The sequence below is a fragment of the Etheostoma spectabile genome, chromosome 15 (assembly GCF_008692095.1).
Source record: "Etheostoma spectabile isolate EspeVRDwgs_2016 chromosome 15, UIUC_Espe_1.0, whole genome shotgun sequence".
Lineage (NCBI taxonomy): Eukaryota > Metazoa > Chordata > Actinopteri > Perciformes > Percidae > Etheostoma > Etheostoma spectabile.
In genome coordinates this window covers 27,024,059-27,037,708 of record NC_045747.1, presented here as the reverse complement: position 1 = coordinate 27,037,708, position 13,650 = coordinate 27,024,059, and the positions used below count along the sequence as shown (strand labels likewise).

At 40.7% G+C, this 13,650-nt stretch overlaps 1 protein-coding gene across 3 annotated transcripts in view; it reads left to right on the top strand.

The window, feature by feature from the left end:
- The window catches only part of efl1 (elongation factor like GTPase 1), a 115,285-nt gene that overhangs the window by 88,062 nt on the left and 13,573 nt on the right, over window positions 1-13,650 (top strand). For all 3 annotated transcript variants that reach the window (XM_032537407.1, XM_032537409.1, XM_032537408.1), the window contains exons 18-21: window positions 7,267-7,396; window positions 7,750-7,876; window positions 9,302-9,506; window positions 11,038-11,549. In XM_032537407.1, the coding sequence (XP_032393298.1) occupies window positions 7,267-7,396; window positions 7,750-7,876; window positions 9,302-9,506; window positions 11,038-11,549 (974 nt within the window). The remainder of the gene's footprint in view (window positions 1-7,266; window positions 7,397-7,749; window positions 7,877-9,301; window positions 9,507-11,037; window positions 11,550-13,650) is intronic.

Genomic DNA, 13,650 nt, shown 5'->3' with positions numbered 1-13,650 from the left:
CACACACACACACACACACAGCTCAAGAACCCTGACACAGCACTTGCTTTCTGTTGGATGGTGTTCTTTTTACACTTAGCTATTACTAAAGCCTTGTATCTGTGAGCATCAGCCGTGAAAAGAAGACACAAGAACTTATTGCACTGGGTGGGAAATCCAACACATTTCAAAGAGTGAAAGTCAGACTCAAAGAAACACTTTAAAGTTCAAAAGAGTAGATAAGAATAGAGTGACAGAGGAAGGAATGAGACAGAGAACCTGTAGTAGACAGGTCAGACCCATCTCTCTACAAACGGCTGGTGTTAGTCGGCCCCTGGACACACAGATGTATCACGTATTTAAAGTCAACTGCAACACTCAGATTGTGTTAAAACTGAAAATCTGAACTGAAATCAAAATCCACAGCAACATTTAAAATGAAAGCTGATTCTTAGCCAAGTCCAATTAAGTGTTCACTAACCCCAACCCCCCCCCCCCCCCCCCCCCAACTGTTTTTTATTCCTCCCAAGCTTTCCACTCTCGCAAGCACATTTACAATCATATAGTTATCTTTAAAGGCATTTTTGAAACAATGCATCTTTGGCGTCCAAACAGCAGTTGACAAAAGCAGCTTCTCATTTGTAGCTTGTGAAAGTCCATTTCAGTGACCTGTTGCTGGCAGATTTCATTATTCTGAAGACCTTACACCCCCCCACCCCAATTAACATTATGCTCAACTTAATTATTTCCTGGATTTTGGACTTTTAAAAGTGTAATCAGAATGCATTGATTTGCTAACTTCTATGATAGTTAAAGGAATATTTTTCAGGCTTTATGTGGACCAAACTCTATGTGAGAAGAGTATATGAGGCATGCAATAATACAATCAAAGATATTTTACTTTTTGATGAAATAAAAGCATGTCAATAAACTATACATGTCTGGCCCTTGAGGGGATTCTCATTTTTCAGTGTGGCCCTTAGTGAAATAGAGTTTTACACCCCTGGTTTGGATGGATTGCGTTTGAACACAATCAATTGGTCGAAAGCCCAGCCGCAAAGGTAAATAAACAAGAAAACAAAAATTGAGTTGAAAGTAATGACATCCTGAAATGTGGAACTTTAACGTTAGATGTGAGATGACTGTCTTTAGATGTGAGATAGTGTCAGACGTTAGTCTGTTCAAAGTCTTCAAAGTCAGTAGAAGAGGCAGATAGTTCAGTTGAGAGCTGAAAGTGGCCATAAAGCCAGCTACAGATTCAGGTGACTCTCTGAAGGTTATCCGAAACTGTCATCTTTTTTATATTGTCATTTGATACATTATTATGACATAATTATTGATTATAGCCACACAAAACAAATGAATTCCCCACTCTTGCAAATGTGTTTCCGAACATTGATTGGTTATACAAACCATATTGTGTAGGTTGTGTGATTTGAGACCGTGCAGGTAAAAAAGCACTTGTATTATGTAGTGCAATCAGCCATCATACAAGCTTACCGAATACAATTAATGAGGCTACTAGTCAATTTATTTTGTTGTTGACTCGTCTCTATTTTGCAGAGTTGGAGGCTTTTTTACATGGAGGAGCAAAGACATGGAAGAAATATACACATATAATGAAGTTTAATACAACTGCACACACTACAGCCTGAACCTTAGTGGTGACTGAATTCCTTACTGACATACAGTGTCCTGAGGATAAAATCAGTTATTTTCTAGTCACTCAATACTAGTCTATATCCATGACGTTCCGCTATGGTTTCCTGGTCCTCAGATCTCTGCAGGGTAAATCCAGACAGCTAGCTAGACTATCTGTCCAATCTGAGTTTTCTGTTGCACGACTAAAACAACCTTTAAACGTACACGTTCTACCAAAACAAGTTCCTTCCCGAGGCTATTTTGCGGCACCACTGTGGTTCTGTCCGGCGCTTAGCCCGGCCCAAGACAATTGGGATTGGTTTAAAGAAATACCAATAAACCAGAGCAGCGTTATGGAGTGAGGTCTGGCAATGCAAGACTACTCAATGTATAAGTGACAAATGAAAACAGGATAAAAAAAAAAGATAATTGATTATTGGAGGATCACTGTTGCTAGTTAAGTGAATTGGGTCTTTTTGTTTTCTTATTTGGGAGTAAGCCTCTGTCCGCCATGTCAGTGGATGAGGATTCTGTGCTGTGTTTGTGGGATTCCTGCTGAAGAAAAGAGGCCATGTGTAATTCTGCTGCTATGTTTAGAGCCAGGACAGACAGCTCGGGACAGAGATGGCAAAGAACGACAAGAGCTGGCCTGATGACCGGCTACTAAGCTCCCAGGGTGACTTCCTGATTGGATAGGTGGACTGCTTGCCGGATGACTCATCAGTGGCTCGTTGTTTGCTTTGTTGGCCGGTGATGTGACACGATGGCCTCTTAAATGGTTTCTTAGCTAGTTGACTGTCTCATGAGCTAGCTGATCGGCTAGCTTGCTTGGCTGGCTAGTTGGCTGTTCAGGTGGCTGGTGGTCCGGCCCATGGCAGCCGGAGCCCTCTGTGACACGGCTGGCGAGCAGCCTGACCTGCAGTGTGTCGTGTCATGTTTAGAATGAGGTCAGCGCTGCTCAGCCACTCGAGTCAGCACGAGACTGTGACATAACTGCACTCTGAGAGGATTATCTCTCTCTTGCCCTCTCTCTGTCTCTCTCTCTCTTTCTGTGGTCAGATCTGGGCCAGGTGCCAAATAAGACAAATACTGTCATGGTAAACAGTGTTCAGTATTGCACGTCATTGATAATTCCGTCCAGGGCTGGGTTACAATAATAGATAAAATAATAAAATCCACCTTTGTTTGAGTGATCTGATAACAATTTAATATCTGTCTTTTCACCATGGATTTATAACCCACCACAAACGTTTGGGGTTCAGTCCATCCCGAAATATAACATTTTTGGATCTCAAGAGTCCACACAAACACAACAAGCCTGCATTATTTGGGAAGGCTCCGTCTCAGTTGTGCCTCCCCTCTCCCAAAAAAAACAGTCTGCTTACCTCTAGTCCCAACCTCTGCTTTCATTGTGTTCATGGTTAAATTGAAGACTGCTGTTTATTTCTTCTTGCTGACATCAGAATGAGGTTTGGTATTTTCTATCAAACAAAATATGGTGTTTTTTGAAAACTAAACCTTGTAAACCTATTCTGACATAACGTCTAAATACAGTTACGAACCTGAAAATGAGCAGAATATGATCACTTTAAGACTGGACCAACTTCAGAGATTGGTGTTCCCATCAGTCACTTAGTCACTTTAGGATTTAATAGATTTAGGATAGGATTTAGGTTGAAAAAACACAAAGTTACCCTTTAAGGACAATAAGACGATTTATTTGACAGTTTAATAATGTGTGATCGTTGGATTATTTCAGCATGAATATGTCTCATATATTCTTCTTAAATGCTTCAACAAATATACTTGCTTTTGCAAAAACAGAAGGGGCCATAAAAAAAACACCATTGCAATCATTCAATCAACCAACATGTCTGTGGAAGCAGGTCAACAAACCCAGGCAAGAGCAGCATAGCACACACAGGTTGCCGGAATTAAGCTGAATTAAATGAATATACAACCATAATCCAATTTAAGTAAAATAATAAATACTAAAATTAAAGCATTATGCTTCCCCTAGGATTACAAGCTCTGAATGTTGCAGCTTTTAAGCATTTACGAGCCTAATGTCAGCATGAATGAAGGAATTCAAATATCTTCATTTTCATCTAAGAAAGCACAGTTCTGATAACTGAATTCCAGTGATCTTACAGCAGATATTTACAGTGTTAGTGAGGCTATTCTTGCTTTGCCCAGGCAACCATGGAACCTAAGAGTGTGACTTATTGCGGATCATCATTAACAGAGCGAGAGAACATCAGCAGCAGAGACAGGGAGGGATTGGATTACCTGTTTTCTGTTGCCGCTTGCTAAATAAGACGCGCAAGTATGTGCATTCGTCTCAGCCCTGGGCCTGCACCACCTAACACAGAGAGAGACACAGCCATGTTTTTAGGAATGACACAGTGACCCCTGGCCAAGAAGCACCTGTGTTGTCGCTTAGTAAAGCCTATAATACAGATAGACAGCCTAATCAGTGCGGATGTTCCATGCCCTCCTCAAAGCCAACATGCTTTTTTGCGTTAGCACTATTAACTGAAGTCACACTGACTGCAATCAGTGTATTTTGTTTTGTTTGTATTTTCATATCAATTAGATTTAAAAAAGCTGTTAGGGGAACACATTCTGTTATTAATATGTTAAAATGCACCACTGATCCCGTAGGAACATTTTTTTTCAAGGTCATAAAACACCAGTAAAATTATTGATTTATAGATCCGCGCTTTCACCTGCATGTTAAGTAACCATGCAGGTTGAAGATTCCCCCTGCCTGAATGGCTTGAAATAGTCTCCTAATAGAGCACGCCATTGAAAGTAGACACATTTGTGGCCGGGTTGGTTCAGCGGTAGAGCCGGCGCACATACACCGAGAGAGTTATGCCTGGACTCAGAGTTCCAGGGTTCGAATCCGACCTGTGATGATTTCCTGCATGTCTCCCCCCTCTCTCTCCCCTTTCTCACATAGCTGTCCTGTCAAATAAAAGCGGAAAAGCCCAAAAAATATTTAAAAAAAAGAAAGTAGACACATTTGTTTACAGCTGAAACTAGGTGTTAAAATGACCCAGAATGATCCGTAACAACACACCAGTACCTTCGTTTAACAGGTAAATTAGTCTAATTGGCAGTTTTATACATCCGTGTTTCCCATTTATTTAGAAAAACACCAAATATCCATTCCAGTGTTTCCTCTAGTCACATGCACAAGACAACTTTCTGCTGTGATTTTACATGTCTGTAATAAAAGCAGGACGATAAAATAAAAGTTGCGTACTACCTGTTGAAGTGAAGATCAGGTTGCCGGTAGCCTAGCGGTTACAAACAGGCTCGGTAGTGAACGACACGGTAACGCACTGCAGATCCCTTGTTTTGGCTAAACTAGGCAGAGAATATTCAGTTAGAACACATCGGTAATGCATTTTCCCCTCATTGTTCTCCAGGGTGTTTTATGTGGACTAACTGTGTCACACTTCATTTAAAAAATAGCCTTTTAAATGCTTGTCAGCAGCAGGTCATATGGCCATATGGCTTTTTTTTAAAGAAGGAAACAATGAGAGTAACAGTAAGACATTTTAAAGTGTTACTTTAAGATTGGAATTTGAGCCAAAGATCCAAGGGGGATCTAAGGTTCCCCACCACCTGACTGCAATTTACAATTATTTTCAGAATGGATTAATCTACCCGTCGTTTTCTTGATTAATCATTTGGTTTATAACTAAATTGGAAAACCTAAGAAAATGGACTGTCTAAATGCCATATTAGAATATATTAAATATTAAGCAGCAAATTGTAACATTTGTGAACCAACGAGTAAGACCATTTTTGTCATTTCTGTTTGAGAAATGAAACCTTTTTTTGTTTTAGATCAGCTAATCATTTCAGCTCGACATCTGTCCGTGTTTAAAAAACACTTAGTTATCAGCTGATGTTACTCCATGTGTCCGTGAAGGGATCGAGATTCAGTGGCAGAGTTCTGAAGTCCTCAGCGTCAGTGTGTTATTGTTCATATTAATATTTACAGCGCCTGTCATGGATAATATCCAACCTCGCTCTGTGCTGTTTATAAGCCGTGTCTCCTCTAGGATAGATTTAAAAGCAGAGACACGGCAAGGACATGAATCAGGGGAGGCGAAATCTATTCAGTTTGGTTGAATACGGCTTTCAGCTCATAAATGTCTTTTTTTATTTTTTATTTAATTTAGGTTAAGAGGCAAGTTCTGTCAAATTTGAAATCCGTACCGTATGTGAAGACGGTTTTGTGTCAGCCCCCTCTTTTTTGTCAGCAGGATATCAGAAACAAGATTATGTGAATGTTTTAGTCTTTCGGCGAAGACCAGCTGGTTTCATTTTGGAGTTGGTATGGACCATTACAGTTTATTCTTTTACTCATAACTGTGACAGTAATTGAGATATAAACTTGATTTAAAAAGACATGTGCCAGACATGTCCTCATTCAGATTTCTTTGACATTGTTGTGTAGTTTATCCCTTACCTCATCTTATTTCCAAAGCCAGCAGTAGCTTTCACTGCAGTGTCAGCTGTAGTCTGCAGACGAGTACTTTAAAGAGGAATAAGAGGATTTTTTTATTGACGATGGATCAAGGTTATATCAGACGTTTCTTGTTTCATCATAAACAAAACAGATCTTTCTTTTGAAGAAAAAGGTCTATCTCTGTAGGGATCCTTTCTATAGTGTAACCAAGACACTTAATACCTAATAATCACTTAATAATCTGAGTCTGTCAGTGGCACTTTTAATGGAGGAGATTAAAGGTGCCTATCTGCCCAATAGCCCATTATTGACTACAGCTGTCTTGCTTAAAACAGGACCAATTTCAAAGATTGTTGTTCAATTAGTCACTTACAAAAAAAACATGGGAAATTTACTTAGAAGAGGAATAGGAGCATCTTGTTATTGGTGATGGATCATGTTTATATCAGATTTGCTCTCCTGCTTGCTTGGTGGCTTTCCGTGGTTAGTACTTTAATTTAGTGTGATAGTGGTGGTATGATAGTGGGGGCTTGTATGTCCTGTTTTTAGCCATGCCGGAGGCGTGGTTTTAGGGACGCTATTGCCACCCCTTTGGTCCAAACTGAAATATCTCCACAACTACTTGATAGATCCCCACTGAATGTTGTACAGACATTGGTGGTCCCAAGGATCCCATTCTGCTGACTCTGGTGATGCCCTGACTTTTCATCTAGCGCCACTCTAAGCTGTAGTTTTTGTTTAGAGCTAGTTAGCAAATGTTACCTTAGGGCTGCAGCAAATGATGAATGCATATTTATTTTCTGATTCAAAGGATTACTTGCTTTTTATCTGACCAACACTCCAAAAACCACAAGATATTACTGTTACACATATATGACAAAGAAAAACATCAAATCCTCACATGGGGGAGGCAAAGTAAAATAGCTTCTTTTTTGTTTTCCTTATCAATTGATTGTTCCAGCTCTGCATTACCCGCTTACCATCACCATGTTAGCGCTTAGTTTGAGTCTTGTTTCCATTTAAAAATGTATTTAACTCTTAGTCCTCAGGTTATAGATTTAGTAATATATCAAACTGGCATGAAGCTGGTGGTGGACTATGGAGACCAAATTATCTCAATAATATCAATAACGGGATTTTTCCTTGTCTTTTTAAAGGTTTGCTAAAATAGAGATTAGCGTGTCAGAGCCCATCATTCCATTCAGAGAAACAGTGGTACGTCCCCCAAAAGTGGACATGGTGAACGAAGACCTTGGGAAGCAGCACAAAGTAGCCATCATTCACCAGGTCAGTCCCCTGCACAAATACTAATCTGTAGTCCACATCAATAAATAACCAGTTCATAAAAAGCTTTGCTAACATTTAAGTGATGGTGTGGGCCATCTAACGTGTGCATTATTACTGATGGTGTCAAAATAATATTGAAAAGCAAGAAGGATCAGTGAAAAATATTCCTGGAGCACAACACAGGTAGGGCAGATGGAAAATTCCTTCCAACATGATTGGCCAAAGACGGTACACTAATGGGAAAAATATGTGTAGTTTGTCATGAGGACAGCAACATCAATAGAGACTCGTGGTGGGCGATGTGGGCGCCCCCAGCCTGTAATATGTGTGTGTGTGTGTGAATACGTTGCTAGTTGAAAGAAGAGGCTTCTCATGGTCGTCCGTCTGACACCCTCCATGTGGACCACAGTGGGCTGGTCACCCTCACAACTCCCAACAGACTGGCCACTGTCAGCGTCCGGGCCATCCCCCTGCCACAAGGTAAGACCTGGACACACCAAGCAGGCTGAAGCTCTCAGTACACACTAAAGAAACTTGCTTATATGTTGTGTTAGTGCTGGACAATATATCAATATTATATTAAAGGTGCACTGAGCGATGTCACACGTTTTTTAGGAAAAAAAAGCGCAGCCTCTGTAGACAGCCCAGGCTCCACAAACGGCAACAAAAACAATCTGTGCCAACCTGCACCACCAAACATAACAGTCTTCCAGCATTCCAGCCAGTAACCAACAAGACAGATTTGGGGTTGGGGGGGGGGGGGTTAGTGCACGGAAGCACGGAAGGGATGGAGAAGGGAGGAGATGAGGAGGAGGGAGGGGCGAACTAGCCTCGTTTTGTTTGAAAATACTTTGAACGTCAACATGAAGTGCCGTCACCCAACATCACTTTAATATTGTGAAATGAGACTTTTCAATTAAATTACATTTTATTTATAGTGTCAAATCATAACAGGAGTCATCTCAGGACACTTAAAAGATAGAGTAGGTCTAGACCACACTGTAATTTACCCAACAATTCCCCCCAAGGGATAGCATTTGGCGCGACAGTGGCGAGGAAACACTTCCTTTTAACAGGTAGAGACACAGATATAGAGAAGTATGATCCATAATAATTATAGCAGTTGGTATGATTAAATTAAATTTTATTTATATAGCGCAAAGTTACAACAACAGTTATCTCATTGCGCTTTTCATAAAAGAGCAGGTCTAGACCGTACTCAACAAATTATGATGAATTTGAGAAATGAATTAAGACAATAGAACTATGACCATAAATTGTAGTTGCAGTGCAGGGCGTAGGAGGGCGCCAGGCAGGACCACGGCAGCAACTGCAACCACAATCCAGGTGCCACCCCTATCCAGGAAAATGTCCCCAGAGCTAAGTTAGTAAAAACAATTACTGGGACATGAATGCCCTCAGATGGAAAGAGAGAGGGGCACAATGTGTCGAAGGAAGTCCCCCAGCAGTCTAAAACTACAACAGCATAATAATGAGCTGGTCCAAGGCAAACCTAAGCCGGCTTACAAAGGGTCGGAAGATGAAGGAGTGGGCGCTGTGTCTGTACATAGGCGGTTTTGGAAAGTTCTATATGAAATACATCTTATCAAATTGTTATCAGCACCTCTGTAATGATTTTCAAGTTTTTTTTGTAGCTGCATTTCTTAATAATTAGGTCCCAAAGTCATACCCCTCATGCATACGTAGATATGTAGGAACGTAGGAAAACCAGTAGGCTGTGTCAGGGAAAGCTGGTTAAAGAGCACTGAAATAAAACCGCTCACATACACAAATACTAGATGTGATTTGTAAAAACAAATTTTCTACAATGAATGAAGCTATGAACAAAGTGTCGTAATTTCACCCTTCCATGAAACAATGTCAATAATGTTTGTTGCTTTTCAGAGGTGACCTGTCTGTTGGAGAGCAGCACGGAGCTGATTCGGACTCTGGAGCAGGTGAACATGTCCCTGAGGGAGGGGAAGAGTCTGGACATCAGCCCCAGGACCCTGGAGGCCATCGCTGGATTCAAGGCCCAGCTGGAGAGCCTGCTGCAGGGGAGGAAGTGGAGAAACGCTGTGGAGCATATCTGGGCCTTTGGCCCTCGCAGGTCTGACACAGACATTGTTAAAATGTACACTACCGGTCAAAGGTTTGGGGTCACTTAGAAATTTCCATTGCACTCCATTATAGACGGAATACCAGCTGAGGTCAGTTGCATTGTTTTTTTAACCCGGTCAGCAGTTTTCAAATTACATTATGTGCTTACATAATTGCAAAAGGATTCTCCAGTGTTTTCTCAGTTAGTTTTTTAAAATGATAACAGATTAGTAAACAGAATGTGCCTCTGGAACATTGGATCAATGGTTGCTGATAATGGGCAATGTAGATATTGCATTAAAGATCATCCCCCCCACTCAGATCAGCTGGTATTATGTCTATAATGGAGTGGCATGGAAATTTGTAAGTGACCCCAAACTTTTGACCGGTAGTGTATATCCTTTATACATTTAAAGCAGAGTCACAGGACATGGAGCAAAAGTATTCAGTTTGGGTTCGCACTGAACATATATTCTAATGAGTACCTAAAGAGTGGACCTTATCGTAAAGGAATTCTGGTCTTTATTTTCCTCGACTAAAGAACCAGGAACCAGGCCTGTATTTGCCATTTTTTTGAAGAGTTATTAAGAAAGTGTCAATAAATGCTCAAAGGGCATAATTCCTCCCTTTTCTGGCCAGCTTCTGTTTGTTCCCCAGCTTTTATTTAAAAATTAACCGTAATTGAACAACTTGCTAAAGAAATTAAAATAGTGATTATTTAGTTCTGCTCTTAAATAAATGAATGAGAATTAGCTTAGTACTATTGTAATGGTTCGTATGAAAGGTTTTGCTCAAAATAATGAACGTAAAGAAAATGATGTCCAACTCTTTAGTTCCCCTCAGTTCTACGGAGTTTTATCATGGCCCACAAATTTCCTGTTTTGGTTTAGTTCCACGGCTCTCATCCACTGGTTTCCAGCAGCCGGAAGCTGTTTCAGTAAAAAAAGCTCAGATAAAGCCACAGAACCCTACCTGCCCAGCAGCAAACAGCAGACGGACACAGTTAGAGACTAGCTGGTGAACATAGCGGAGCACTTAGCAGCTAAAGATACTTGGGAGGTGGTGGAGACCCAAACAGAGCTAAAAGAGTGAATATTGAACTTACATTCATCAGGTGTACATAAACATGAATCTGCTGGTTGGTTAAAAAATAAACTGTTTTGCTACAGCAACTTGACATATGTCATTGGTGTGTTTACAGTAGGGTTATTATAGTGAACTAAAAGGAAAATAAGCAGTGAAAAATATTTTAAGTGAATTAAAACTAAATGACTAAAAGCTTAAAACATATCTGGCCCTGACAACACCAAACTAAAAGAAATTATATAAAAACTAAAACTAAACCTTTCTGAACCAAAATTAAAATAAAAACTTGGTTTAAGTAGCCAAAATATCTCAATTATTGCAGCTTTTAAGTAAATGTAGAAGTTTAGTATTTCTACATTGTTGTAAATTAGCACTCGTGTTGGCTTAAATGATTTTTTGTCCTAAGAAAGTCCTCCAGAGTGAAGTTGTACTGACCATGTTGCTGTTTTTTGCAGATATGGTCCCAACATCCTGCTGAACCTTGTGGAGGGCTACCAGCGGCCCTCGCTGTGGCAGTGTCTGGGCAGGGGTGACCAAGCTGGCGAGGCCAGAGCTCAGGCCGCCGGTATGCGAGACTTGGACAACAGCATCGTCAGCGGCTTCCAGCTGGCAACTCTGTCAGGTCCCATGTGTGAGGAGCCCCTGATGGGAGTGTGCTTCTCTGTGGAGAGGTGGGACATCCAGTCTGCATCCCTGCTACAGCCTCAGGACGTCTTGGATGAGCACTCCAAATTCCATGGGCCTATAACAGACAACAGAGTGGAAGGAAGCAGTGAGACATGGACAGCGGGTTCGTGCCAGGCCAGGCGCAGGCTGCAGGCGGCCTCTGCAGACTGCTACGGGCCGGTCTCCGGTCAGCTGATCGCCGCCATGAAGGAGGCCTGCCGCCACGCCTTCCAGGCTCAGCCCCAGAGGCTCATGGCTGCCATGTATACCTGCGAGATAATGGCCACTGCTGAGGTGCTGGGTAAGACTGCACTGTCAACCAGTTTCTGCCACACAGTAATTATAACTACAGATAATTACTGTATTAAATACTAATTATGAATATTGTATCTTCCCTGGTATTTATTCATTAAAATAGTAAGGGTTTTATTTGTCCAGGTTTTGAGATATCTGTCTCTGAATGTATGCTTCCACACCAAAATACTAACCAGACGAAAGCTGTAATTGTAAACTGTTTGGAAAAGGGCAGGCACTTATGTGTACGTGTGTACCACCATGTCCGTCACACACAGTTAAACCACGGCTGTAGCTGCTATTAGCTCCTCGTCGGACACTGACCTCTATTTTCCACCGGGTGCATCTGCGCTGCATTCTGGAGGTGTTTTGACTCAGTGGAAAATCCGGGGGATTAGTATGTTCAGCTGTATTTCAGATGCAAACGCTTTTACCTAAAAGCTAAAAGATTTCGTGATCCAGCTGCTGTGCAAGGGAACCAAAACAATGGAATTGAACTGGATTGTTTGTGGTGACAGACATGACAGACCAGAATGGTCTCCACCCCGGCTCCATATATCCATGGCACATAACACCAAACACTGTATGTCAAGAAGATTTCAAATGTAAAGCTTGCATTTTTTGCCAGTAGGGATTCCTTTTCGGTACCACACTTACTTTCCTTTGCAGAGGAAGAACTCATCTGTAGCTCTTTGACAGGCAGCTTGAATTGAACTGAGGACATATGCAAGTATATGTAATGCATTTTAACCACAAGTAAGGTTGGACATTGTTTTCATTTAAACAATTCTGATTCTTCCTTCCGATTACAGTTCTTATCTATTCTTGAATTCAGATTCTTTGATGGTTGGAAAATGTTATTTTGGTTCAATGGCGATTTACAGTTTTACCATACTTTTTCAACATAAAGTTAAGCCACACTTTAGAGCACCGCTTCCAGTGCTACTTGGCTGCAACATAACAAGCGCCTGGAAGTACGGAGGCTAATACAGAAACCAAGACTGAATATGGAGCGGATGATTGGATTTAAAACTATTTTAATAAAAAAAACAATTCCTTTTGGAATTGTAATTTTTGAACCTGGTCTCAATGCCCAATCTTAACTACTAGGCACCCCAAGAGGCAAAGTTAGGACCTTCCAACATACATAATGAAATTACTGTCATTACGCTTAAAAAAGCACACACATCCTTTCATTTTAAGAACAAGATTTCCTGTAAATGTCAGCATTAGAACAACAGGCGAGTCTGCAGAGCTCATTATTTACTGTCACTCCACAACTCTCCCTAAATTCTTGTCCTCTGAAAGTCAATGAGATGACAATGAGGCTTGAAATGCCGTTTAACGTGTTGGTAAACAATCTCCCCAGGCTTGTTGGTAGCCACAGTAGCTCGTTACACAAATAATTGCTTTGTCAGCCAAATCAGAGCCGGCCGATTAAATGAGGCGTTAACAAACAAAAATATCCTGACTTTAAGCTCCACCTGGCCAATACCTCTGCTGATGCTAATTCTTACCTCTGTCCAATAAGATTAGCTACTTTAATGTGCTCTGTACCACTGGTTTGGGTTTATTGAAAAATCTTAATTTTTAAATGGTCCACTCAATTATGATCCTTTAGATTTAAATCCCTCATGTCAGTAACTGATACGCAACTCATTCTTTCTGATGTGTTACAGGAGTGTTTAATTTGGAAAATCCTCAGATTTGAGTCTTTACTCAGTATTATACCAGGGTCTGGGTGAAATTGGCTGCAGGGTGTCCATTAAAAAGTGATATAAAAAGTAAAATGTCCACTGACTTGAATGGTATTGACATGTTTATGGTCCAAAGTATTCTTGGCTGTGTTGTCAAACCTCTAACGCATGTATGTAATCAATCTCTGAAAACTGGAGTCTTTCCAGATAAAATGAAAATGGCAAAGGTGATACCAATATACAAGGCTGGTGAAAAACATACACTTTCAAACTATAGACCTGTTTCATTGCTCTCCCAATTCTCAAAAATACTAGAAAAAATATTTTCTATAAGGATTGATAGCTTCATTACTAAACATAATATTCTTTGTGATCAGCATTATGGTTTCAGGGCTAATAGGACAACTTCAC